At 42.2% G+C, this 27,244-nt stretch overlaps 9 protein-coding genes and 1 pseudogene across 9 annotated transcripts; 5 read left to right on the top strand and 5 right to left on the bottom strand.

Moving 5' to 3' along the window:
* Positions 1-268: 268 nt before the first annotated feature.
* On the bottom strand, positions 269-3,360 carry LOC134873463 (histone H3). Its single transcript, XM_063897082.1, has 2 exons — positions 1,503-3,360; positions 269-1,004 (listed from the first exon to the last, which is right to left on the bottom strand). The coding sequence occupies exon 1, from the start codon at positions 2,650-2,652 to the stop codon at positions 2,242-2,244; it is 411 nt and encodes a 136-aa protein (XP_063753152.1). The 5' UTR covers positions 2,653-3,360; the 3' UTR covers positions 269-1,004; positions 1,503-2,241.
* LOC134873674 (histone H1-like) lies at positions 772-2,127 on the top strand (annotated as a pseudogene).
* Positions 2,954-3,426, top strand: LOC134873538 (histone H2A-like). Its single transcript, XM_063897220.1, has one exon. The coding sequence runs from the start codon at positions 2,977-2,979 to the stop codon at positions 3,358-3,360; it is 384 nt and encodes a 127-aa protein (XP_063753290.1). The 5' UTR covers positions 2,954-2,976; the 3' UTR covers positions 3,361-3,426.
* Positions 3,427-4,130: 704 nt separating this feature from the next.
* On the top strand, positions 4,131-4,772 carry LOC134873623 (histone H4). Its single transcript, XM_063897407.1, has one exon. It carries the CDS (start codon positions 4,199-4,201, stop codon positions 4,508-4,510), a length of 312 nt encoding a protein of 103 aa, XP_063753477.1. The 5' UTR covers positions 4,131-4,198; the 3' UTR covers positions 4,511-4,772.
* LOC134873554 (histone H2B 1.2-like) lies at positions 4,664-6,088 on the bottom strand. Its single transcript, XM_063897264.1, has one exon. It carries the CDS (start codon positions 6,070-6,072, stop codon positions 5,695-5,697), a length of 378 nt encoding a protein of 125 aa, XP_063753334.1. The 5' UTR covers positions 6,073-6,088; the 3' UTR covers positions 4,664-5,694.
* A 4,048-nt stretch (positions 6,089-10,136) lies between these two features.
* LOC134880154 (ubiquitin carboxyl-terminal hydrolase 37-like) lies at positions 10,137-13,126 on the top strand. The gene is made up of 12 exons (XM_063906892.1): positions 10,137-10,345; positions 10,525-10,725; positions 10,854-10,922; positions 11,012-11,143; positions 11,380-11,503; positions 11,599-11,750; positions 11,879-11,978; positions 12,071-12,147; positions 12,289-12,397; positions 12,527-12,587; positions 12,764-12,933; positions 13,025-13,126. Exons 1-12 carry the CDS (start codon positions 10,137-10,139, stop codon positions 13,028-13,030), a joined length of 1,410 nt encoding a protein of 469 aa, XP_063762962.1. The 3' UTR covers positions 13,031-13,126.
* Positions 13,127-20,231: 7,105 nt separating this feature from the next.
* On the bottom strand, positions 20,232-20,858 carry LOC134873607 (histone H4). Its single transcript, XM_063897382.1, has one exon. It carries the CDS (start codon positions 20,840-20,842, stop codon positions 20,531-20,533), a length of 312 nt encoding a protein of 103 aa, XP_063753452.1. The 5' UTR covers positions 20,843-20,858; the 3' UTR covers positions 20,232-20,530.
* A 1,210-nt stretch (positions 20,859-22,068) lies between these two features.
* On the bottom strand, positions 22,069-22,513 carry LOC134873570 (histone H2B-like). Its single transcript, XM_063897320.1, has one exon. The coding sequence runs from the start codon at positions 22,501-22,503 to the stop codon at positions 22,126-22,128; it is 378 nt and encodes a 125-aa protein (XP_063753390.1). The 5' UTR covers positions 22,504-22,513; the 3' UTR covers positions 22,069-22,125.
* An 806-nt stretch (positions 22,514-23,319) lies between these two features.
* LOC134873500 (histone H2A-like) lies at positions 23,320-24,216 on the bottom strand. Its single transcript, XM_063897159.1, has one exon. The coding sequence runs from the start codon at positions 24,162-24,164 to the stop codon at positions 23,781-23,783; it is 384 nt and encodes a 127-aa protein (XP_063753229.1). The 5' UTR covers positions 24,165-24,216; the 3' UTR covers positions 23,320-23,780.
* Positions 24,217-24,353: 137 nt separating this feature from the next.
* On the top strand, positions 24,354-25,055 carry LOC134873472 (histone H3). Its single transcript, XM_063897110.1, has one exon. The coding sequence runs from the start codon at positions 24,491-24,493 to the stop codon at positions 24,899-24,901; it is 411 nt and encodes a 136-aa protein (XP_063753180.1). The 5' UTR covers positions 24,354-24,490; the 3' UTR covers positions 24,902-25,055.
* The last annotated feature ends 2,189 nt before the right edge of the window (positions 25,056-27,244 follow it).

Here is a 27,244-nt window from a genome sequence, read left to right on the forward strand (position 1 = left end):
ACCTCAATATCATGAAGCGTTGTTCCAAGAAAAAAAAACAAAAAAAAAACTAGAGGATAGATATTATATCATTTAAACTTGAAAGGGCTCATGGCAGACCTGAACACAACATAAGGGTTAAATGTATTTGGCCTAACTGCACAGCATTAAGAGTGCAAACTCAACAGAATACACACAATAGCTGTTGTGAAACCCTTAATAAAATGTGTTATCTGTAAGGACCAATGATAGTGGAATTGTTAATTATGAATAATAACAAGAGTCTTCATGAGTGGACTTAGCGAGCAGGCTGAACTGCGCAACAAGCAAACGGTGTGTTTGCTGACAGCAGAAAACGTCCTTTTATTAGAATTTCATCAGAGGCAAATGTCTGTTTTTACACGGATTTGCTGAATAAACCCTTTGGTCGGTTGGAAAACATTTTCTGATGATTCTCTAATGCATTTTAAATAATTAATAAAACGAAACGAGACGGAAAAGCCGCTGTGCAGTGCTTGTCACGGTGGAGTATTTGTGAGGTTTTGAGGCTACACAAACATAATTCAGAGAGCCTCAGACCTCTAAATGACTTTAATATGAAGAGACACATGTCTGCTATCAGCTCCATTGACTGCCAGACTTCTGCACGTTTTCCACATTTAGTTTAGAGTGTATTATCTATGAAGAGAAAACACAAGTTGCAAAGTTTTCAGACTGCAGAGAGGAACCCCTGGCTTAGTTGAGTCTTCACGGTTCTCATGGTGTGTTTAAGTCCAGCCCCCTGCGCAGCTCTCTTCACCAGTTCAGTCAGTGTCTCGTGTTAGTGAGAGCAGGAAGAAAATCCAACAGAAAATGGCAGAAGTACCTCCAGCCGTCGCACCGGCCAAAGCCGTCAAGAAGAAGGTGTCCAAGCCGAAGAAGGCTGGTCCCGGCGTCCGGGATCTCATCACCAAAGCTGTGGCCGACTCCAAGGAGCGAAGCGGCATGTCTCTAGCCGCCGTTAAGAAGGCTCTGGCTGCCGGAGGCTACGATGTGGAGAAGAACAATTTCCGCGTCAATACCGCCATCAAGACCCTGGTCGTTAAGGGGACTCTGGTTCAGACCAAGGGCACCGGGGCATCCGGATCATTCAAAATGAGCAAGAAGGTTTCCGAACCCAAAGCCAAGAAGCCGCTCCTAAAGCCAAGAAGCCCGCAGCCAAGAAGCCCGCAGCCAAGAAACCAGCAGCGGCCAAAAAGCCGGCGGCAGCAAAGAAGTCTCCCAAGAAGGCAAAGAAACCCGCAGCAGCCAAGAAAGCAGTTACCAAGAGCCCCAAGAAGGCCACCAAGAGCCCGAAGAAGGCCGCCAAAAAGACGGTGGCAAAGAGCCCCAAGAAGGTGGTGAAAAAAGCCCCTGCAGCCAAGAAGTCCCCCGCAAAGAAGGTTGCAAAGCCCAAAGCGAAGAAGGCAGCACCCAAGAAGAAGTGAGCTGTCATCAGTCTGATCTGCTAAGATCCACAAAAGGCTCTTTTAAGAGCCACCCACCTCATCCTTTAAAGAGTATTCCCTTATAACTGTGGTCCTTAGCTGCAGACAGACGAGAAGCCCAAGTTATGTCTTTTTTATTAACTTATAATAAACATAAACATACAACACAATTAAAGTAAATACTTATGAATGAAAACAGCACTTGTTAACTTAAGAGCTTTGTTATGAAAGTTGATTGGATGGGGAGATAAGATCTCACAATCCTTGTATAGATTTCTAATGGATTTCGCAACATATTCAAGAAGCTTGGTTTTCATTTATTTTTCCATGATTCATCACAGAATTCTAGGCTAAGGCTCATATTCATCAGTACGGCAGTCGAGATATTACCTCATAACTTATTTAAAGTTGTTTGGATTGGGAGGAAGAACTGACAAATCTACCCCTTAACATTACAATGTATTTATTCTATGTAATTAATATATGCATCTGTATTTATGTTTTGTAAATAATTGTGAAGTATATGTCCCTTTATTTAGATATTACGCTCAAGTAAAAGTATATTAATCTTTAACACAATATAAAACAGTGGACTTAACTGTGTTATTCAAAATTTCAAATGTATACAAGAATCAAGCTGGAAGGTAATTGAGAATTTAGAATAAACAAGAGCTTAAAAATAGATGAGCATCTGTTTGTCAATCATTTGTTGAAGTTTGGGAATAAGCTGTTCATTGAAAAGTGAGGTGGCTCTTAAAAGAGCCTTTGTGTTATTATGGTCTGATCTCGATTCTGTTTAAGCCCTCTCTCCGCGGATGCGGCGAGCCAGCTGGATGTCCTTGGGCATGATGGTGACCCTCTTGGCGTGGATGGCGCACAGGTTGGTGTCCTCGAACAGGCCGACCAGGTAAGCCTCGCTGGACTCCTGCAGAGCCATGACAGCGGAGCTCTGGAAGCGCAGGTCGGTCTTGAAGTCCTGAGCGATTTCTCTCACCAGGCGCTGGAAGGGCAGCTTGCGGATCAGCAGCTCCGTGGATTTCTGGTAGCGACGGATCTCTCTCAGAGCCACGGTACCGGGCCTGTAACGGTGAGGCTTCTTCACACCGCCGGTGGCCGGGGCACTCTTACGAGCAGCCTTGGTGGCCAGCTGCTTCCTTGGGGCTTTGCCTCCGGTGGATTTACGTGCGGTCTGCTTGGTTCTTGCCATGGCTGTTGAGTCTTTCTCTAATATGGAGAAAATGTGGTGAAAACATAAGTCATGCGGCTCTTATAAGCTTTAGAAAGGCTTGTGAAATAGTGACGCTGCTTCAGACCTCTGGCTCCTGATTGGTGAGTTTTCCTTCTTGCGCTCAGCACCGCCTAGAGGTGCAACCCACCCACCTGAATCTCCGCTGCCTATTGGTGGATTATGTTTTTTTAAAAGCCCGCCTAAATCCAGAGTGTGACGTCACCTGATCGCTGATATATAAAGCAACATTGCTTTCGTTGGTCATCACATTCTCGTGTACCAAGCTTGTAAACACATCTCAAAATGAGTGGAAGAGGCAAAACCGGTGGTAAGTCCAGAGCAAAGGCTAAGACCCGCTCCTCCCGTGCCGGGCTCCAGTTCCCCGTCGGCCGTGTCCACAGACATCTAAGGAAGGGTAACTATGCCCAGCGCGTCGGTGCCGGAGCTCCCGTCTACCTGGCGGCTGTGCTTGAGTACCTGACTGCTGAGATCCTGGAGCTGGCTGGAAACGCTGCCCGCGACAACAAGAAGACCCGTATCATCCCCCGTCACCTGCAGCTGGCTGTCCGCAACGACGAGGAGCTCAACAAGCTGCTGGGAGGAGTGACCATCGCTCAGGGCGGTGTGCTGCCCAACATCCAGGCTGTGCTTCTGCCCAAGAAGACCGAGAAGGCTCCCAAGAAGTAAACCTTGATACTTGCTGTCTGTTGCAAGCCAGACCCCAAAAAGGCTCTTTTAAGAGCCACCCACTCCTCTGATAAAGACACCAGTTTCCCAAAGTTGAAATAACCAGAATCTGTATATAGTTACACTAACTCTTTAGCTTAAGTGTATTCATGTTTCTAAATGCTACCCTCATGTTCAGTTGCATCATATTTCTCTGACAGCCACTGCTCAATTTTAAGTATGTGAGAAATGAGCAAATGCAAAGCCTTATTTATTTTCACTACAGATAAATCAATACAATAAATAACCTAAAGGCTTTAACCATATCCCATCCTGAGAAATTGCACACTTTAATTTGTATTTAAGTATTACTATCTCTAATAAAGAATGGTTTTCCTATATAATATTGATCTTGAAACACTGTCTGGCCCAAGGACATTTTACCCCAAATTGTTCCTGTGGGGACTGCCCACAGTATTGAATGTAAGTGACTTTTTATATAATCATCAATCATAATTTGCTGCTCATCATTTATGAGCCAGGGTTGTGTGCAATGGAACTAGTGGTCTAATATTCAATTATAAATGTTATTATGTATATATGATTTTTATTACAAGTTAACAAAGTTTTCATCCAGCCATTAATATAAAGTCTCACCGTATTTCATAAACAATATTTTAAAGGAATTTGAAATGTTTTGAAAGATAATGTGGATGGCTGCAGGGCTGCAGCGTTGGCCCCGCCTAGCAGTTTTCCCGCTCTCCTTCCTCTCTTAGGTCCGCAGAGAATAGTTAAATACTGCCTGTCAGACTAACGGAAGGCATTCGTTTACAACGACCCAAACTAACGCAACATAAATATGAGTGGAAGAGGCAAAGGAGGAAAGGGACTGGGCAAAGGAGGCGCCAAGCGTCACCGTAAAGTTCTCCGTGATAACATCCAGGGAATCACCAAGCCCGCTATCCGCCGTCTGGCTCGCCGTGGTGGAGTGAAGCGTATCTCCGGTCTGATCTACGAGGAGACCCGTGGGGTGCTGAAGGTGTTCCTGGAGAATGTGATCCGTGATGCAGTCACCTACACCGAGCACGCCAAGAGAAAGACCGTGACTGCCATGGATGTGGTGTATGCCCTGAAGAGGCAGGGTCGCACTCTGTACGGATTCGGAGGTTAAATACTAGTCTTCGGTTAATAACCACAACGGTCCTTTTAAGGGCCACCCAATTCCTCAACACAAGGAGCTGACTTCCTCTTCCCCGTTAATCACTATGACTAATCACATTAAGGTCAGGTTGTGGAGATCGTATTGAAACGCAGGAGACGTTCATTAAAGTTGAGGACACGAATGCGGCTCTCGTTTAATCACACAGTCAAAGTTATAACAAAACAAGATGGCGCTGTCCTGTAAACCAACAAGCATGGGGCTCCACGTCATCGTAAACACAGATTATTAAATTAAAGGGACCACGATCCCTTTTTACAGTTGTACTTTTAAGCATAAACCAACGGTCATACTTACAGGCATGAAACAACAGTGTGTAGAACCACACTTAAGAAGGAGGTGAATTATGTATATTAGAGTCACTACAACGTAACTGTTTTGAAATGATTATTACACTACATCATGTCTCAGATGCATGTGGAAAGGAACACCATTTCAATAGGAGGAAGGTAGCATCCTGACAGCCTCTTATGAAAGAGCTTAGTATCTCGTTTCAGTCGTTAATACAATGAGCCACATACCAGAACTGGATAAATAAAAACGTTAAAGCATACCAGACATTGCTTACTTTTGTAACCAGTTTCATTAAAAACAATTATATTTATGATTTAAAAAAAATCTCCAATCAGGAGAACTTTTGATTCTGAACTGGTTTGAGGGAATACATTTAATTCACACCAATACTTCACGGTCATTATTTCTTGCCCACTTATACTGCTGGTCTCAAACAGTGCTAACATATTTCTAATCATTGCATATGTCCTCTTTTGAATTATTTCAATATAACATTTAAAAATGTATCATATTGGACTGATGTCACCACCATACATTATAAAACATTCTGATATCACGGATATCTTATTAAAACCCTTCTTTCCTTGAGGACTCAGGCGTTCTCAATCAATAATGACATCACTTGTTTAATTGAAATAGACATTATATCCAGCACACCAAGTCTTTGAGTCCTCTACTGTACTTTCTGCCCTCAACAATTTAAGAGTTTACATTATTCATGAATTATGCACGTGATTAAATGAGTTGTAAACATATTTATAAAAATAACAGAAATACGTCTGTAGATGTAGTGGGTGGCTCTTAAAAGAGCCTTTGTGTTGTTGGTATAACAGCAGCAGAGTTTACTTGGAGCTGGTGTACTTGGTCACAGCCTTGGTGCCCTCAGAGACAGCGTGTTTAGCCAGCTCTCCGGGCAGCAGCAGGCGGACAGCGGTCTGAATCTCCCTGGAGGTGATGGTGGAGCGCTTGTTGTAGTGAGCCAGACGAGAGGCCTCACCGGCGATGCGCTCAAAGATGTCGCTCACAAAGCAGTTCATGATGCCCATAGCCTTGGAGGAGATGCCGGTGTCGGGGTGGACCTGCTTCATCACTTTGTACACGTAAATGGCGTAGCTCTCCTTCCTGGACTTTCTCCTCTTCTTGCCGGTCTTGCTGGCAGTCTTGGAGACGGCTTTCTTTGAGCCCTTCTTGGGCGCTTTTACGGAGGGTGCATCAGGCATGATGATCAGTCGGGGATTGACAGTCAGATTGCTGCTAGGGAACAGAGCCGCCATTTTATATCCACTCCATGCAAATTCTGCTGTGCTGTTGCTTGCACGGGATTGGTTATTGTCTGCGCATGACTGAGCGAGCCTACGCATACAAAATGATGATATACTGAGCAGATTTATCTGCTTTATTTGAATATAAGAAGGGGGAAAAAATGTTTAAACACTATTCTGCACCCCCTGTTTTTTTGACAATAAATAGAATAAAATAATAAGTAATGATAATGGAAATACTTGGTATTTAAAGAAGCAGTTATTGCTGTAAAGATACTAAATTGGTGTTTATAAAATGAACACATGCACCAGGGGTGTCCAAACGTTTTTCACATTCAAAAAAATCTATGACGGTTGGGCCACACATCCCCCCACCTCTAGTGTGTAAAACTTATCAAACCAATCAAATGTAAGTAAAGTATGCTTGATAGTTGGATATGCTTAAAGAAAGAAAGACAAAAAAACAAAAAACAAAACAAACTGGCTACATTATAGCTTTCCATTAATGGGTTTTCATTTATTTTGTTAATAAAAGTGTTGGCAGCTCATTCTCAGCCTCAGATTGCTTCTTAATCAGGATGGTGATCCCTCCTCACAGCTCTGTGTAAAGGGGGGGAAAGGGGATGGTATATCTCAAGCTTCTTATGAGGTTATAAGGTTATAAGTTATCAGGCTTGCTAATACATCAACTTAGGTTTGTTAGGAACAGTTGACAACGTTAAATGATTGAATTTATTGAGAAATTCTGCTTATTAACACATAAATACTGTGTAATATATTTGTAACTCACCTATAATGCACTCAGTGGGAGCAGTGATGCTGCACTTTGAACTGAAGGATGGCTGGCAAGTCAGGAGTAAGTTTAGTGGTTGAAATACGAAGGACATCACAGAGAAGGCTATCGGTCATTTTGGTTCTCAATCTGCTTTTGTTCAGAGTCAACATCGAAAAGGTTTGCCCACATATCTAGGAGTCGATCAGACTCATCATTCTTTTTGCGTGCTGTTTCATCAGAGGAAACTTGGCCTTTACCAAGCTTCAGTAGAATTTGGACAGGGAGAGAAGCTGATGTTGATTCATCAGAGAATCATCACACTGCATTTCGATAAGTTCTAATTGCAGACTCTCTTCCACTTTTTCTGCATCCATCAGGAAGGGTGACGAGGACAGCTTGATTAATTTCTCAATGGTAGAAATATCTTGGAAGCGCTGGCTGAATTCTTTCATGAGCACTGTGATCAATGTTAAATTATCCCCTTTTTGAAGAAACGTTGGCCTGTGGAAATGCACATTTGATTTCAGACAGCGTAGGGAAATGTGCAACATTGAAGTTGTAACTCCACACAGCTTGTCCCATTTAAGTCCCATCTTGTCTATCGCATCTGACACAACTTCAAATATGATATTTCCCTTTGTCGTGCCCTTTAGACTCCTAAGATCAAGCAAGCTCCTCCGTAATGCAAAAGTTATCAACTCCCCACAAAAATACAAAAAAAATAAAACAGCTGTGTGGTGTCTGTGGCATCTGTGGACACATCACATGCAATCGAGTAAAAATCAAAAGCACAGGCTTTATCTGCCACTTGGTGTTTTACGTTAGCTGACAAGTCTTCGATTTGCCGTGCAACTGTGTTTCTGGACATGCTAACGTTGTTGATTTCTTGCATTTTTTCCAGACACATTATTCCTGTGACTTTTATAAAGTCACCATCAGTCATGACTTACCCAGGACATTTGAATAGAGCAGAGTTGTTATTGTCATCAATAAAACATGTGCTTTTCCTACTATGACATATGCTGATGTGCAAAAATGTCCAAAATTGTTAATATACTGTTTTCATCGACAGCACCACTATGATATAATCAACAGGCAGACCCTGAATTCAACACTTGGTAAGAATCATTTCAAATTTTTATCTTACTTGATGATTTCACATCTGTCTTTTCATGACATTTTGAGCCTAGCATATCAAAACAGGGGTAGTGGGGCTAGCCAGTGAACACAAACAAAAACACCTTCAATTAACTCAGATAATGTCAATTTTATTTAACTTAACTTACAATAGCAAGAGAACCACAACGCTAACCAGTGTCGTGTTTTACTAGCCAGTGTGTAGCTGGTTGTTATTAAAGATGAAGCTCCAACTCTTAAGTGCAACTATAATCATATTTTGTTATTGTTTAATACATAGTTTATGAGGAATAAACAAGATAGAGTATACTTTTAAAGAGTTGTAAAGTGTAATTTTCACTTTTAGTCAAGCTAAGCTAAGCTAAACACCACCTAGATGGAAGACAATATGGAAGTCCTTCTTTTAATAACATTTTAAACAAAGTTTTGGAAATTATTTCTAAATATTAGTCATGGTAATTAGGTAGCCAGTTGGGGATTTGAAGTATTTACGACAGATTATTTTTATACACAAACATATGTAATTATATGCTTGCATAGCATTCAGTATGCTACCTACATACATGTAATGAGTTTTGTATTGTTAAAATATGTTTATTTTTTCTGTAATCTTGTGGGGTTTTTTGTGCATAGAATTCTATTGTGTTCTAAATATGCTAATGAGGGAATGTGCTTCATAACATGAAACATTCTTACCTTCTGGAACCCTAAAATTCTTGTAGCTTCCACTACTAAAGCTCACTTAGACTTCAGGTTCATTTCAGCTTTCGAACAACAGAGATAAGACTTCATTTTAACTTCAAGTTAAAAAAAAGGGATCAAATAATTTATCAAGATGTTTGGGGTACATTGGTTTAAGTGTGTTTTTTCACAGCACAAACATGCCATTAATAATGTTTGTGATAAAGGCAAACAATGCCTCAGCTCTTGTAGGAGGTAAGAACATTGTTAACTGTTAATTTAAATGTGTCTTAACTAGTGATGTATACACACCCTTAGTTTGATTAGCTACTTTTTTTAGTTTATTGATGGATTTTATTTGTTGTAAGTGATTTAACTTGACAATTGTTGTTACGTCATATTGTGTCTTTTCAAAATAAATTCAGTGAATGATTTTACTCAGAAGTGCCCAAGAGCACTGCTTTTAAAACATTGGGCTCAGGACCCTTCACATTTGTGTCTATGAATTTGTTTGACTTTGGTGAACAAGTATTAATGTTACAATGAAATAACCAACCATCTTTCTCTCTAGATCTTGTGTCACCACCTCGAAGGACACCTCTTCACAGTCACATGGGAAAGCCAAGAATACACAATGTTGGGATTGGCTTTTTAGATGTTGCAAGGTTTGTTTCACAATAACAGCCAGAACTCAACACTTACCAGATAGTTACTTTACAGGACTAATTGAGAGTAAAAAATCATACTGAAGTTGTTTTGTCCTCTAACAGAGAAGACGTAGTGTCGCTCCATCTACTAAAACCAGCGTAGTACAGAGAAGGTAAGGACAATGATTCTATGCTGCTTTCACTGTCCGCCAGGAACATAAAAAAGTGGCATACTAATATGTTATTCCTGAAGTAAACTATAACTTGTCTGTCTTTAACATTATATCATCCTTTACGTTTACATTAAGTTTAAGAGACTCATTTTCTTCTCACTTGGTAATATGATCATTGGCTCAGTTTATGAATAAAAAGGAGGTTCATCTCACCCGGTTTAGATTAAATCTGGCAGGGACTTTGTAACAAAGGACATTTTTAAATAGTCACTTATAGTGCCAATAATGAATACATAAAAAACATTACATTAACATATTTGTATTCTTCCAGCAGCAGTCGAAAACCACCACAAGAATCAAGTTCATTTTCTCATCAGGATGAGGTGGTGCCGTTTGTTCTGGATGAGGAGCTGTCTGAAGACTTGTCTGAAAGGGACCTGTTGCCTGATTTTCAATGCAAAAGCGACACGGTTCAGGCTCTCAAAGAGTAAGTCAAAGTAATTTAAAATGCACTTAAGTGAAATACATTTGTGTCAGTGTCACCTGTTTTTAAATATATCGTTATTATCATATGTGTTAACAATATAATCAAACAAACATTAAAGGTGAATGTGTACTTCCTCCAGCAGCAGACCGATAACTCCTCAAGAGACAGACAAACAGGAGTTGATCTCGGTGTCTCACCAGGAAGAGTTCGTGCCAGTCCTCCTTGAGTTGGAGAAGGACGTCTGCTTTCAAGACGACTTTCTTGATCTGCCCGACAACTCTGAGACAGAGCCGGCCATCAACCAGGACATAATCGCCAGAGAACTGAACAGGTAATTAAAATATACCTCCACATTTACTGATGGTAAACTCCTAATCTAAATGTTAGAATGCAACACATCCACCATGTTGTCATGTTTTATCAGATAAGTGCTGTCTGTCTATAATGATACAATAATATGTGATGGCCTTTCTGTCACCTATTCCATAATCTTAACTGTTTTTCTTCCAGCACCAGTCCTGGCACATCAAAAGAGATCAAGCAGAAGCTGTCTCACCAGGATGAAGTGGTGTCTGTCGTCCCAGCAGTGGAGGAGATCATCTCCCGCTGTGGTGGGAAACCTGAATTCATGGAAGAGAGTTTGTTGCAGAGCTACAGGCCCCTGAACGAGCAGGCCATACAGGAGTTGGTCATTGAGGAGGAATTTAAAAAGTGAGTAAAAAAAAAAATACAATCCAAATTAAGATCTTAGATTCCCAAGGACGATAGAGGACCATTTCACTCTCACAGCTTCTTGTCACATCCATCGACCATGTGTGTTTTTCTTTTTCCTCTCCTAGAACCCCAAACACTGCAGATGGCTTCGGTGATTGTGTGAAGGCTAAAACCTCCACCATCATCTCTTTCGGGTAGGTAACAAGTCTGTCAAAAATGAGTTCCAGTTTGTAATTGGTCAGAGAGTGATGATGTTGACTGTTGTTATTTTGTTTTGTTTAAGATTTCCCAACATTGGACAGACTTGTTACATGAACTCCAGCCTTCAGAGCCTTCTGACACTGGGGAACTTTGTCAAGGACTTCCAGCGTCAGAAGCAAGTCTGGTGTTCAGCTTTTGATGCCCAACTGATAAGGTACGGTAACGACACACACACACGCACGCACGCACGCACGCACGCACGCACGCACGCACGCACGCACGCACACACGCACACACGCACACACACACACACACACACACACACACACACACACACACACACACACACACACACACACACACACACACATACACACACACACACACACACACACACACAAACCTGTAGAATAAAATGTAATACTAGCTCTTCTCTTTTTCGCTCTGCAGAAAGTTCATGAGCATCAGAGACGCCCACACATCCAGAGACTCCAACAGTAAAATGCGCCTCCTGCAGTCATTCAAGGACGAGGTGTCTGTTGAGGCACCAGAATTTTGTGGCTACGAGCAAAATGTGAATCAGCTGGTTTCACGTTTCCTTATTTCCCCTCCTCCTTGTAGTTTCTGCTCTGCTTATAAACTCCTCTGGGTGTTTCCGTGTTTTTACAGGATGCTCACGAGTTCCTGACCTCGGTCCTGGACCAGATTTGGACAGTGTCCCCCCTCCTGCAAGACATTGCAGCTTCCATGGGAACAGGCTACACGTGCCCTGTGGAAAGCAACCTGGTGTTCAAGGTGGAGAACATCAGGACCTGCATGAGGTAAAACCTTACAGAACAATATCACAAAAACATTGTCACCTAAGAAACTCCCTGGTCCAGTTTAGCAGGGTGTTGTGTCTTGATCTCTGTGGCTGTATTTTTAAACATGTTGTTATTCTATTGTGCAGTTGTGGGGCTGAGTCAAGAAGGCAGGAAGTGTTCACAAACCTTTCCCTGGATCTGGTTCCTGGTAGCTGTATTGAAGACATGATTCAGGAGTACCACAAGGTAAGATTCACCTGTCATATCCTCACAGCCTGAACACACACACAGGTTATGTTTGTATGTAGTGTTTAACACCCTTTGTCTCTGTTCTGTAGGAAACTGAGTTGGAGTACAAGTGTGAGTGTGGAGGAAGAACATCCTGCCAGAGATCCTGCTTTAAGACCCTGCCCAAGTGAGTGAAATTATATCATCATGAAAAATCCCCTTTCCCAAGCTGTGCCCTACTATTCCTAAAACATGTGTTAAGCTCATAATGAAAGAAAAGCTTTTAAAAAACAGTGTTCAGTCCTTAACCATCCTTTTTATTCTGCAGAGTGCTCATCTTGCACATGAAGCGCTTCCGCTTCACCTCCTCCTACGATTTGAGGAAGGTGCACGACCCCATCGAGCTTCAGAGAGACATGGTGGTGTCCTACAAAGAGGTAAAAAAACTAAACTCACCTGAGAACAAACAGCAACAAATTAGAAAATGATTTGACCTGTGTTTGCTGCTGATTTTGTGAGTGTGTGTGTTTGTGTGTGTGTGAGGCTAACTCTATGTTTCTTTAAAGGATGGCGCCTGCTACAGTCTAGTCAGCGTCGTCAGCCATCTAGGCTACAGTGGAAAAGCAGGTAAGATAATCACACAATGATTGGACCTACAGTTTAGTTGTCATTAGGAAGACATTCTGTATAACTTGAAAAGATAGGAAAGCAGATATAGAAGCTTTTATGATTTTAATAAACACTTAATCAACGTTTCTGCTGAAGCTGCATCTTAATGTTTTTACAACGATCTCTCTCTTTAGGACACTACATCTGTGATGGGGTTAATCCAGATGCCCATCCCGACGCCCATCCCGACGAGCCATCTGACCGCTGGCTCACCTTCAATGACGCGCATGTATCTGAAACAACTGGAGGATCTGTTTGTGAGCAGCGGAAGGAGTCGGCCTACATCCTGTTTTACAAAAAACGGGTAAGAAAACAACACTGTTCACAACCTTAACTGAATTCCAGGAGATAGAGCACATCAGGGTATTAACGGCAGTGATTAACTGTATTCTCAGGAATAGGAGGTGGTCCAGCAGCAGATCCCGACCACAGGAGGATGGGCAGAAAGAAGAGACAGTTTCTACTCCAGGTTTTCTCCTCACAGAGGGAGTTTTCCCTTGCCAGTTGCACACAGTGTCTGCACCACTGTGATATTTACTGTTAGCATTTGGCTTGCTCTCTGTCAAACTTGAGAAATTAAACATGATCTCCCTGCATGGAGGACTGTGCTATTTCTTGTTTTTAAGTTAAAGGTTATTGAACAAGTACTCTAATGGTTCAATAACTGATTTGTACTTGGATCACGTTTACTAATGAGTTTATTTACAGGCTGTGTTTTTTGATGCATAATGGTCCTCTTTGTGTACAGTGTGATAACATTTTTAAAAACATGTGATGTGTGATCTCAATGTCAATAACCCTGAATAATATGCAAATGTGTACATAGGCTATTATACTCACTCTACCTCATTAGATTTTAATTGAAATCTTAATTTTAAAAAGCTCCAGCTACTTTGCACACTTTTGTAATGTATGATATTCTATATCTATATGCTTCTATTTTTGTAGTAAATTGGTCTATGTTATATTTATTTATTGTGCATGGTTTACATACTGCATTGATGTTGTTTATGTGTATTTGTTTACTATTTATGTTTTTATTGTATTACTTTTGTAATCTATATTTTTTAAATTATATTATGTCAAATGCGCATATCGGGATGAATAAAGTATATCTAATATAATCTAAGAATGATAACGGGGTGTGTTAATACGTTTTCATTTTCAAGGAATTCACTTAAATATATAAAGAAAAATACATTGCGAACTTTGACAAAGCCAAAGGATTGTTTATCAATGCTTATCCCTATTTCAAAAACCTGGTAAAAATCTGATGTTAAATCAAATGTGTCAACTGCACAACAAAAACAGATGTATGACATGTTTTCCATTAATTAAATGGCAGAGGTGAGAAGCAAGATGGCGCCGAGGATGGCTGCCGAGGATGGCTGCCGTGTCTCGAGCGCCTCAACAACTCCACATGTTAGTGTTTTTATTGTTTTACTTTGTTGGTTGTTTTTAACTTTTTTTGCAACATGCAAACCGCCCAAGCGAGCCCTATCATCCAATATGATAGAGAACAACTTTTACACATCAGGTCGCTGGTGGACAGCAATAATCCACGACGACCTGCAAACAATGGAGAGTCTCCGTGTTTACCTGCTGGAGCTCTACCTGTGGAGCGCAGGAGGAAGAGACCACGAGGTTCCCGGGCCGGGATCCTGGTCAGGCTGAGGAAACGTGAAAACAGGCCTCCTCTACCGAGTTTACTTCTGGCAAATGTCCAATCCCTGGATAATAAGCTGGACGAACTCCGTAGCAGGGTGGCATTTCAACGGGACATTAAGACCTGTAATGTTTTGGTTTTCACGGAGACTTGGCTCGACCCCACGATACCGGACGCCGCCATTGCTCCACACGGATTCTCCATTCATCGCCAGGATCGGACAATAAACTCAGGGAAGAGCAAGGGAGGAGGTGTGTGCTTCATGATTAACAACAAGTGGTGCTCAGATGTGGAGATCATTTCTTCGGACTGTTCTCCCAGCCTAGAGCACATCATGATCGGATGCCGGCCTTTTTATCTGCCGAGGGAGTTCACATCGGTTGTTCTAACAGCAGTGTATGTTCCGCCGCACGCAACACAGCGCTGGAGGAGCTGTATGGGATTATCGACAGGACAGAGACTTCTCGGCCAGAGGCCGCATTTATTGTGGCCGGGGATTTTAACAGAGCCAACATGAAGAAAGTCCTGCCGAAATACTATCAGCACGTCAGCTGCCCCACGCGCGGTGGAAATACACTGGACCATGTTTACACTCCTTTCCGGCATGGATATAAAGCCCTCCCCCGCCCCCCCTTCGGCAAGTCAGACCACATATCTCTTCTTCTGCTCCCCGTTTACCGGCAGAGACCGAAGAGGGACCGACCTGTGACAAGGACAGTGCAGCGTTGGTCCGAGCAGTCTGACTCTGCTCTCCGCCACTGCTTTGGCATCACGGAGTGGTGTGTGTTTGAGGAGGACGATATAAACACACACACTGACGCGGTCATTTGCTACATCGGCAAATGCATCGATGACGTCGTGCCGCGGATTACTGTACGGACATTCCCAAATGAGAAGCCCTGGATAAACGGCGAGGTCCGAGCTAAACTTAAAGCACGGGCCATCGCGCACAGCGGCGGTGATTTGGATGAGTACAGGAATTCCAGGTATGCACTCCGGAGAGCTATTAGCAGTGCGAAAAGACAATACAGGGACAAGGTGGAGTCGAAATACAAGGGCTCCAATGCCAGAAATATGTGGTCTGGACTAAAAACAATAACACACTACAAAAGGACAACGAGTGGTGTTGAGGAAGTGTCTGCATCTCTCCCAGATGAACTGAACACATTTTATGCACGCTTTGAGAGGCCCCTGGCTGTGGAGGGTCAGAAGGCCCAGGATCCCTGCCCACTGGTTTTAACCAGTGCAGATGTGTGTATATCTCTGAAAAGGATCAACGCACACAGGGCTCCTGGACCTGATGGCATCCCTGGCCGTGCTCTCAAGGTGTGTGCAGTTCAGCTGGCAGATGTGTTCACAGACATTTTCAATAGGTCACTGCTCCAGTCTGTAGTCCCCACATGTTTTAAAGAGTCCATCATTGTCCCTGTCCCCAAAAAGACAAAACCCATCTGCCTCAATGATTACCGCCCAGTTGCACTCACCTCCATCATCATGAAGTGCTTTGAGCGGTTAGTCAAAACTTTTATCACCTCCTCCCTCCCTGACTCACTGGACCCCCTGCAGTTTGCCTACAGAGCAAACAGGTCCACGGATGATGCCATCTCCCTCACCCTCCACACTGCCCTCTCCCACCTGGACCAGAGGAACACTTATGTGAGAATGCTGTTCATTGACTACAGTTCAGCATTCAACACCATTGTGCCCTCCAAGCTCATCATTAAGCTCAGGGACCTTGGGCTCAACAGCGCCCTCTGTGACTGGATCATGAGCTTCCTAACGGGCAGATCCCAGGCAGTGCGGATGGGGAACATCACATCCTCCACCTTGACCCTCAACACCGGAGCCCCTCAGGGTTGTGTGCTCAGCCCTCTCCTCTACTCCCTGTTTACGCACGACTGCGTGGCCACACACAGCTCCAACACCATCATCAAGTTTGCTGACGACACGACCGACATCGGCCTGATCACAGACGGCGACGAGACGGCGTACAGAGAGGAGGTCAGAGCCCTGACATCTTGGTGCCAGGACAACAACCTCCATCTCAACGTCAGCAAAACAAAGGAGCTGATTGTGGACTACAGGAAGAGGCAGAGAGAGGCACACACACCCATCACCATCGACGGGACTCCTGTGGAGAGAGTCAGCAGCTTCAGGTTCCTCGGGGTAAACATCAGTGAGGACCTGACATGGACACATCACACCAGGGTCATATCCAAGACGGCTCGACAGCGGCTCTTCTTCCTCCTCAGGCTGCGGAAGTTCAACATGGACTCCAGGATACTCTGCAACTTCTACAGGTGCACCATCGAGAGTATCCTGACTGGCTGCATCACCGCCTGGTATGGCAGTTGCATCGCCCTCAACCGTAAGACTCTACAGAGGGTGGTGAAAACTGCTCAGCACATCACCAGGACGGAGCTGCCATCCATGGAGGACCTCTACACCCAGCGGTGTAGGAAGAAGGCCGGTAGGATATTAAAGGACCCCAATCACCCCAGCAACAATCTGTTCTGTCTGCTGCCGTCTGGCAGACGGTACCGCAGCATCCGGACCAAGACTACCAGACTCAGAGACAGTTTTATACCACAGGCTATAAGACTGCTGAACTCCTGAGCTGTGTGAATGTCTACTCACATCTTTTTATAGTACACACATACATATATATATATATATATATATATATTATACACATCTGCCATACATATCTGTTTATAGTACACATATCTATATATTATACATATCTGCCATATACATCTGCTATACATAATATATGCATCTGTCCATACCTCCTCATTCAACAGTGTAAAGTATTTAAATACTTTCAATGTATTCCACATATGTATATATTTCACATCCTCAAATCTTTATTGTTGTTATTGTAAATATTCTTCTCTCTTTTTGCAATATTTTATTTATCTTATTTGCACCATGTATGTTGAGTTGTTGGAGGAGCACGCAACATAAGATTTTCATTGCCAACATATACGTTGTATATGCTGTGCATATGACCAATAAAGCCTTGAAACTTGAAAGTAACTAAGTACATTTACTTAAGTACTGCACTTAAAGACCTACTGAAACGGGTTTTGTTTACTTAAATAGGGATAGCAGTTCAGTTCTATGTATATTACTTGATTGTTTGGTGAAATTCTTGTATTTTTGGGGAGCACAAGCAGAATAATTGAGCGACTTTGGGCAACCGCACTACGTCGCAGCGTCTTTCAACCAGAAGGTTGTGGGTTCGATCCTAGCCCTAGCAGTCAACATGTCGATGTATTCTTGGGCAAGATACCTAACCCCAATTTGCTCCCGATGGCATGGCCAACGGTGTATGAATGTGTGTGAAAGGTAGTTACAAAGACTGTACTGCTCTGTGTGAATGGGATGAATGACATGTAGTATGTAAAGTGCTTTGAGGGGTCGAAAAGACTGGATAAAGCGCTATATAAGTAAAAGTCCATTTAACATTTACAAGAAAAAAACGATTTTTATCGACAACTTTCGCGTGAAGTCACGAGTGTAATTGTACCAGTGTTGCAACCATGGCTAGCAGTACTAGTGAGAGTGATTTCAGCAAAAATGTGTTTGTTTCTGTTGGTGCTGAACATGATGAAAGCGTCAGTGAGCTCTCTGATGCCCCTGAGCCGTCATCAGATGGAGAAATCGACGTGGCAGAGCCACTGGGAGTCCAACCATATATGTTTGAGCCAGCTGTGTTAGACGCTGGGAGTGACAGTGACAGTGGTGAGGACGACGGAGTCGGTGGAGGGATAGACCACGATATAGATCGCCTACAAAATACAGAATGGTCATTAGTATTTCTTTTGACCCTGGCCTGTTATTATGTTCTTTAACCCGTCTACTGTGACGGGCCACGTATAAGTATTAAAATGAACATACAATAGCTAACAAAGGGTAATATACCTGGTAAAATAATTAACACAATCATTCCCGGTGTCCTCACACACACACACATCTGAAAACAGTAAAATAAAAAGAAAGTGCAAGTTAGCTTACACGTGTAGCGCTAACCATTTTATAAACAAAAAAGAGAAAAACAGTCACTTTTTATGAATCAGGAAGTGCTCGACCGTTCGGGAGCTATACGTTTATAAAATAAAACTTAAACCACCCCTTAGTATTGAATCAAAGTCATTAATATAAAACAATAGTGGAGCTCCTAACTCGTTCACCTACCAGGTAGACAGCAAGGTCCGACTGCTGTTCTCCCCCGGGGTGCACGACCCTAAGCCACAGGGGTGTTTCCTTAAAGTACCGTAGAATAATTAAGTTGTATATGTGGTGTGATGAGTTTTTATGGCAAGTGGAATCAAACTACACCTTAACATCAATACATATGCAACTATAGGCTCACATGCTGTTTCAAGGGGGTCATGCTCACCCTGACAGGATACCTTTTCCTACATACACTATATAGACAAAAGTATTGGGACACTCCTCTTAATCATTGAATTCAGGTGTTTCCTTCCGCCCCATTGCCAAAGGTCTATGAAATCAAGCACCTAGCCCTGCAGTCTGCAGGTGAAAGAATGTGTCATTATAAATACCTCACTGAATTTGAACGTGGTGCTGTAATAGGATGCCACTGTTACAAAAAGTCAGTCCTTGAAATTTCTTCTCTCCTAGATAGTCCACGATCAACTGTAAGTGGTATTATTGCAAAGTGGAAATGTTTAGGAGCCACAGCAACTCAGCCACGAAGTGGCAGACCACGTAAAGTTACAGAGTGGGGTTGCCGAGTGCTGAAGCATGTATTGCGTAAAAGTGGCCGAAACTCTGCTGATTCAATAAATGCAGAGTTCCAAACCAGCTCAGGCATTAATATCAGCACCATAACTGTGCGCCGGGAGCTTCATGGCAAGCCTTACGTGGCCAAGCACAATGCCAAACATGGGATGAAGTGGTCCATAAAGGCATGGTTGGATGAGTTTGGTGTGGAAGAATTTGACTGGCCCGCACAGAGCCCTGACCTGAACACCTTTTGGGATGAACTAGAACAGAGATTGCGAGCCAGGCCCTCCCCCTCCCCTCCAGCATCAGTGTCTGGGTTACCTCACAAATGTCATAAAAGCTCCTGTAGGTGTAATGTGTAGATGTCCCAATACTTTTGTCTATATAGTGTAGCTAGTTTAATTATTAAGCAAAAAGATCAGACGGTCCCCCTTCTATTTGCTATATTTACAATCATCGGTTGTGTAAAAATAAGTGATAAGTTACGACTTATACAACTATTGGTATAACTTCTGTTCAGTTTTTCAACTGATCTTTGATATCACTGTGTTGAATGATCCACATATACAACCCATTTTGCTCAGGCAGTAGAAATGTTGAGGTATGGAAATAATGGCCACAAAGATGGAGGCACAAGTGCAGCTCCTCATGGCAGAGAAACAAGTCATCATACTGCTGTTCACAATCATTTTTCATGCTTAGAGTTGCAACTCTCTCTCGCCACAGGTCTGTATAAATACATCCGATAGAACTCAATATTTTCATCTATAACTACACCAGTATAATGTATTCAAAGAACAAAATAAAAACTGTTAATTATCTCAGTTATTTACCCAAATGAGGTCAGCTGCTGCATTCAGTTTTTCCTCTTGTAAACGTGATCCTGTTTCAACAGCATTGAACAGATTTTCCTGTGTTCTTTTAAATGTTTATTGGTGCTATGTAATAAAACATTGTGGATTTCAGTTTCCAACATGTGTTTGCATTGATAGACCATCATGAATGTAGAAGACTATAAACAATTATCTTCCAGGTATGTAGACTTTTATGTTCACTTAAATAGTTGGCATGAGAAGTGAATTTATATTTTCTGACTACCATGTTACAATTAAGCTCTGCATTAGGTCAGTTTGGACACTGAACAGAGACCTAGTCTTTTATTTTGAACAAGTCTGGGTCATTTACTTTCAAATATCTAGAATGTGTGTATTTCTAGAACAGTGCCTTTTCTTATATTACCAATCCTCGCAACATAAATACTTTGTTACGTAGTGTATATTTTCAAACTAAGATTGACAAGAGCGGTGAGGAAGAGAGCAGCTAATATAAAAGTTATTAGAGATACAATGCTTGCATAGTACGATGATATTTTTTGGGTGCAAGTAACCAGCACCACATTATATTAAGGAATTTAGATCTGTATTGAGGATGTGGGTGGCCCTTAAAAGGGCCTTTTGGTTTTTCTCCAACTGTCAAACGTTTAACCTCCGAATCCGTACAGTGTGCGACCCTGCCTCTTCAGGGCATACACCACATCCATGGCGGTCACAGTCTTTCTCTTAGCGTGCTCGGTGTAGGTGACTGCATCACGGATCACGTTCTCCAGGAACACCTTCAGCACCCCACGGGTCTCCTCGTAGATCAGACCGGAGATACGCTTCACTCCACCACGGCGAGCCAGACGGCGGATAGCGGGCTTGGTGATTCCCTGGATGTTATCACGGAGAACTTTACGGTGACGCTTGGCGCCTCCTTTGCCCAGTCCCTTTCCTCCTTTGCCTCTTCCACTCATATTTATGTTGCGTTAGTTTGGGTCGTTGTAAACGAATGCCTCCCGTTGGTCTGACAGGCAGTATTTAACTATTCACTGCGGACCTAAGAGAGGAAGGAGAGCGGGAAAGCTTCTGGGCGGGGCCAACGCTTGCAGCCCTCAGCCCTGCAGCCATCCACATCATCTTTCAAAATATTTCAAATTCCTTTAAAATATTGTTTATGAAATACGGTGAGACTTTATACTAATGGCTGGATAAAAACGTTCGTTAACTTGTAATAAAAATCATATATACATAATAACATTTATAATTGAATATTAGACTTTTGGTCTACTGAAGTCAGTAGACCAAAAGTCTAGAGATAAAAAAACTATACGTTATTGCGCATTCATTTATTGTAAACGGTTTATGATGGCTCAGGAAACATAATTTCCTATTCATTCAACATAACAATATTTTGTATATGTTGACTGGATCTTATACACAGTACTTGATTTACTTAAGAGTTAATTTGTGCTGCAATCACAACAATGATTATATTTTTAATAAAGAAACGTACCACATATTTAGTGATGTTCTATTTAAAGTAACAGACACATAAGAATAACACTTCTTCCAGTAATGTATTAATACTGTATAGGTTTTAGCTCTCACAAAATTAAATGAGGTTGGTCAATTCATTCTTTTCATTTAAGCAATGAAAGAATTATCGATCCGCAAGGACAGAAACACAAAAACAGAAATCAAATATGATTTGTCTCACCTAAGAGAATATGTTACTTAACTGGTGGTTAATACATATAAATAAAGGTGACATCACAGAATAAGTGGCAGATTCACCTGCATGTCTAAAACTACAGTAGGGTCAAATGAAAACAGGATTTTGACAAATACATGACACACAGAATCATGGAGCAAATAGCAGGGGCCAAGGTCAGTCCATAGCTACCTGAGACCCTGCATTAAAATAGTATAAATGACTGTAGGTATTGGTAAGTGACTAATGCATTTTATTTAAATCTGAGCTGACATTTCTGTTCGATTGCTTGGAGCTAAAATAAAAAAAATAAAGTTATAAATATTATAGTATAGACCTTATTTAGAAATTAAATACAAATATTTTACAGATTAAAAAGACTCCGCAATGTTTATATACCCTAGTTATTCATGAAATAAAAAGGAAAAAAAAAACATTAATGGATTAAAATATTGTTAAACTTCAGCGAAGAAAAGGAGTAGTCTGTAGATGTAGTGGGTGGCTCTTAAAAGAGCCTTTGTGTTGTTGGTATATCAGCAGCAGAGTTTACTTGGAGCTGGTGTACTTGGTCACAGCCTTGGTGCCCTCAGAGACAGCGTGTTTAGCCAGCTCTCCGGGCAGCAGCAGGCGGACAGCGGTCTGAATCTCCCTGGAGGTGATGGTGGAGCGCTTGTTGTAGTGAGCCAGACGAGAGGCCTCACCGGCGATGCGCTCAAAGATGTCGCTCACAAAGCAGTTCATGATGCCCATAGCCTTGGAGGAGATGCCGGTGTCGGGGTGGACCTGCTTCATCACTTTGTACACGTAGATGGCGTAGCTCTCCTTCCTGGACTTTCTCCTCTTCTTACCAGCCTTGCTGACGCTCTTGGAGACGGCTTTCTTGGAGCCCTTCTTGGGCGCTTTGACGGGTGGTGCATCAGGCATGATTAGTAACTGAGGCTAGACACAGTAAGACGTATTCAACTGGCCACATCACAGTTTATTTTATATCCATTCAATGTAAATAAGACTGTGCTGTTGCTTGCAGGCGATTGGTTGGAAACTGAGCATGCGCTAAACAGATAACCCATTGACCATCCTTTTTAGAATACAATCAGAATCAAAACACCTTTATTAAATAAAAAGAGAAGAGAAGAGACACATTTATTTAAATGTAAAGAATTAACTAAAGCAAAAAGAAAATTCTTGATACATTACAGTATGTTGTTTGTTCAGATAAAGGTACAATCTAAAACGGTGGAAGAACTATGCCTATTTTAAAACCTAAATCAATTATTTGGAGTAGACTATGTCGAATCCGTTTTAGAAACAGTCCCTCCATACAACAATCCAGAGGTAAAACAAAGAACATGAATTTGCATAAATGCAAATGGTGAGGGGAAAACAATGCTAACAATATTTAAGATATTTGTTTTTGGATATCAGAAGGATAATCATTAATAGAGCATTGCATAAGGACATCTTGGCAGGATATCTCGAATAATCAATCCAAGGGTAGAGGTAATTACACCATGTCCGTTTGTCAATGTCAAATAATAGACGTGAATGTAGATTTTAGAATGTTGTAGATCGGGACACAGGTCTCAATCATACCATAACATCTGACAAGTGATTCTGTAATGTTTACAAGGTTATAGAATTAAAATAAACAAATGAGGTAAAGAAGTTTTAAATTATTTTCCAGCACAGGTATTGTGATTTACTGAATGCTCACTAATAGGCAGGTACAAAACAAACAACTTTTACTTCATGTACTCCCTTTATTAAATAACTGGAAATCATTGAAAACATAACATAAATGGCTTCAGAACCACAAGTTTATTGCATGAGTTGGTTAGGTGAGAGGATGTCCAATAAAACATTTTTGTTGTCTGAAGTCTTTAGACTGAACAAAGCATTCCACGTGGCCATTTCTAACAAACTCAAAGTGGATTGAAAACTGAATACGAAAACAAATACGGCTTTGAATTTGCTCTTGCTCATTTCTCACATGCTTAAATTGAGCAGTGGCGTCAGAGGAATATTATGCAACTGAACATGAGATAGCATTATGCCAACATTAATACAATTAACGCTAAAGACGAGTTAGTGTTGATATATACAGAGTCTGGTTATTTCAACGTTGGGAAACTGGTGTCTTTATCAGAGGAGCGAGTCGCTCTTAAAAGAGTCGTTGGTTTGTTTACGATGGTTCGGTTCGTTTACTTCTTGGGAGCCTTATCGGTCTTCTTGGGCAGAAGCACAGCCTGGATGTTGGGCAGCACACCGCCCTGAGCGATGGTCACTCCTCCCAGCAGCTTGTTGAGCTCCTCGTCGTTGCGGACAGCCAGCTGCAGGTGACGGGGGATGATACGGGTCTTCTTGTTGTCGCGGGCAGCGTTTCCAGCCAGCTCCAGGATCTCAGCAGTCAGATACTCAAGCACAGCCGCCAGGTAGACGGGAGCTCCGGCACCGATGCGCTGGGCATAGTTACCCTTCCTCAGATGTCTGTGGACACGGCCGACCGGGAACTGGAGCCCGGCACGGGAGGAGCGGGTCTTAGCCTTTGCTCTGGATTTACCACCGGTTTTGCCTCTTCCACTCATTTTGAGATGTGATCACAAGGTTGGTACAAGATATATGGTAAAACGAAGACAGCAACGTTGCTTTATATATCAGCAGATCAGGTGACGTCACACTCTGGTTTTAGTCGGGCTTTTAAAAAAACATAATCCACCAATAGGCAGCGGAGATTCAGGTGGGTGGGTTGCACCTCTAAGCGGTGCTGAGCTCAAGAAGGAAAACTCACCAATCCGGGGCCAGAGGTCTGAAGCAGCGTCACCATTTCATAAGCCTTTCCCAAAGCTTATAAGAGTCGCATGACTTATGTTTTCACAACATTTTCTCCATATTAGAGAAAGACTTAACAGGCATGGCAAGAACCAAGCAGACCGCACGTAAATCCACCGGAGGCAAAGCCCCAAGGAAGCAGCTGGCCACCAAGGCTGCCCGTAAGAGCGCCCCGGCCACCGGTGGCGTGAAGAAGCCTCACCGTTACAGGCCCGGTACCGTGGCTCTGAGAGAGATCCGTCGCTACCAGAAATCCACGGAGCTGCTGATCCGCAAGCTGCCCTTCCAGCGCCTGGTGAGAGAAATCGCTCAGGACTTCAAGACCGACCTGCGCTTCCAGAGCTCCGCTGTCATGGCTCTGCAGGAGTCTAGCGAGGCTTACCTGGTCGGCCTGTTCGAGGACACCAACCTTTGCGCCATCCACGCCAAGAGGGTCACCATCATGCCCAAGGACATCCAGCTGGCCCGCCGCATCCGCGGAGAGAGGGCTTAAGACGGACCCAAAACAAGTCCACCAACACACAAAGGCTCTTTTAAAGGAATACTCCGGAGTAAATTCACCCTAGGTTAATTTGAACCGTGACATCCAGCCAAGTAGCGCACCCGAAGTTTTTCCAATCTTGTCCGAACATCAGCCGAGTTACGGAGTTCTCCCAAATAGCTTAGTACACGCGCTAACGGAACCTCGACCTATCTCCAAAATTACCACACTACAATCACCTGTTATGACACCAAACTTCTGCAGTAGTATAAATGTGGTCTGTACTCACAAAACGATGCATTTCGAAGTTTGTACATAGTCCAGGAGTGTATTAGTATCAACACAAGCCGAATAGCTTCTAATCTGCTAAAGCTGCGTCGACGTCACTGGGCTATTCCCAGATCAAGGAAGTGACGTCGACGCAGCTTTAGCAGATTAGAAGCTATTCGGCTTGTGTTGATACTAATACACTCCTGGACTATGTACAAACTTCGAAATGCATCGTTTTGTGAGTACAGACCACATTTATACTACTGCAGAAGTTTGGTGTCATAACAGGTGATTGTAGTGTGGTAATTTTGGAGATAGGTCGAGGTTCCGTTAGCGCGTGTACTAAGCTATTTGGGAGAACTCCGTAACTCGGCTGATGTTCGGACAAGATTGGAAAAACTTCGGGTGCGCTACTTGGCTGGATGTCACGGTTCAAATTAACCTAGGGTGAATTTACTCCGGAGTATTCCTTTAAGAGCCACCTCACTTTTCATTGAAGGGCTTTTTCCTCAAAACCTATTTGTCCATCTAAAACGATTCCCATGCTGCTTTTAAATTTGATGACTGATAGGCCATTGGATCCAGTCAGCCACTCATCCTGGGGTTATTTAAGTAAACTAGATGTATATTGAAATATACTATTAATAAATCCTCACTATTGTGCAATAAAAGTTATACTGTTTGGCAGGGGGAACAAGTGACATTCCATCATTATCAAACTTGATATTTTATGGTTTACACCTACACGGCAAACATTTGAGTGTTGAAATTTCAGGGTTAAACATGTCTGAGTTGATTTCCACTTTCAAAGTGTAATTTTAACACATTCTGATTCAAACAGTGTTCATTGTTGGAGTTCTTTAACAGTGTTAGTCGAGCCCAAGAAAATTAACTCTAGAGATGTAAAGAACAGATTAATTGTATCTCTACAGAGTTAACTTGCTTGATAGGCCCCTGGGCTTCGACCCAGGTGAATCCATGCATCAATTAACAGTCGACTGTGCTGCGCATCTTCCATGTGCTGCTACTGGTTTCAGGAATGGGTGCAGAGTTCAGCGGAGAGTTTTACACATGCGGTAAGTACAAATTCAACTTACGGGAACAATATCAAAAGAAACGCAATGTATTGAATGAAATATCTGCTGAAAATATATAGGCAACTTTGCTAAGCTTTTCTGTGGTTGGGTAACGTTACTGAACAGCTAATGTTAGCTTTTTTTCCCTTTTTTTAATGTAACCATTGGCTAACAATTAAACATTGAAAAGACGAACAAACATTATCCATTGCATTTTACCAAGTCTCATGCAGGCTTCAAGGGGTGTAAATTAAAAATAAAGCTTCATATTTAGTTTTGGGCTAAAGTTAGCACAGCGTTAACAAGCTAACGTGAAGTTCACGGTCTTACACCGGTAACTTTTCTGTGTAGTGTTTGGCCGACACCAATGGCATATTCGGTCGCTAAAAAGGAGCTTTTAACAGAGGGGAAGGTGTTTCAACAATTCCGTTTTGCCTAATGCTAATGCAATGTTAAACGTTTGTAAGAGCAGTGTTTTTAGGTCTTCTTTTGCGCTAGACGTGAATGATGCTTTTTCAGGCACCTGCATAATTTTGGATGTGCACATTTTGTCTGATACTGAAGGTTAATGAAGCAAAATGGAGCACAATGACTTTAACTTTCGCATGGCAATAGTTGTGTGTTTTTTGGAGTTGGGAGCATGCCGGCTACGGGTTTGTTTGGTTAACTTAACATTACTGTTAAGTTTAAAGCTTTACTGATTCTCACTACACCACTGTATGACGTACGATACTGGCATACCATGTTTATGTGAGATTTTTACCGTTAATCATTTTTGCTTGAATTGTTTCAGTTTCCGTTTAGTATTAAAGCCCATGGTGCAGGTTAATTTTCCAACAAATTTGCGCAATTTGCTTGTTGGCAATAAACATTTAAACTGTTATCCATTGTATTTAATGTTGTTGGGTATCGCAAATAGAATGAGATACGATAATTAGTTGCTATTTTACCATAGACTGTACAGCGGTTTGCAATGATTCTCTTTTCCCCCCACAATGCATTGCATTAC

This window comes from Eleginops maclovinus, chromosome 2, assembly GCF_036324505.1.
Source record: "Eleginops maclovinus isolate JMC-PN-2008 ecotype Puerto Natales chromosome 2, JC_Emac_rtc_rv5, whole genome shotgun sequence".
NCBI classification, from domain to species: domain Eukaryota; kingdom Metazoa; phylum Chordata; class Actinopteri; order Perciformes; family Eleginopidae; genus Eleginops; species Eleginops maclovinus.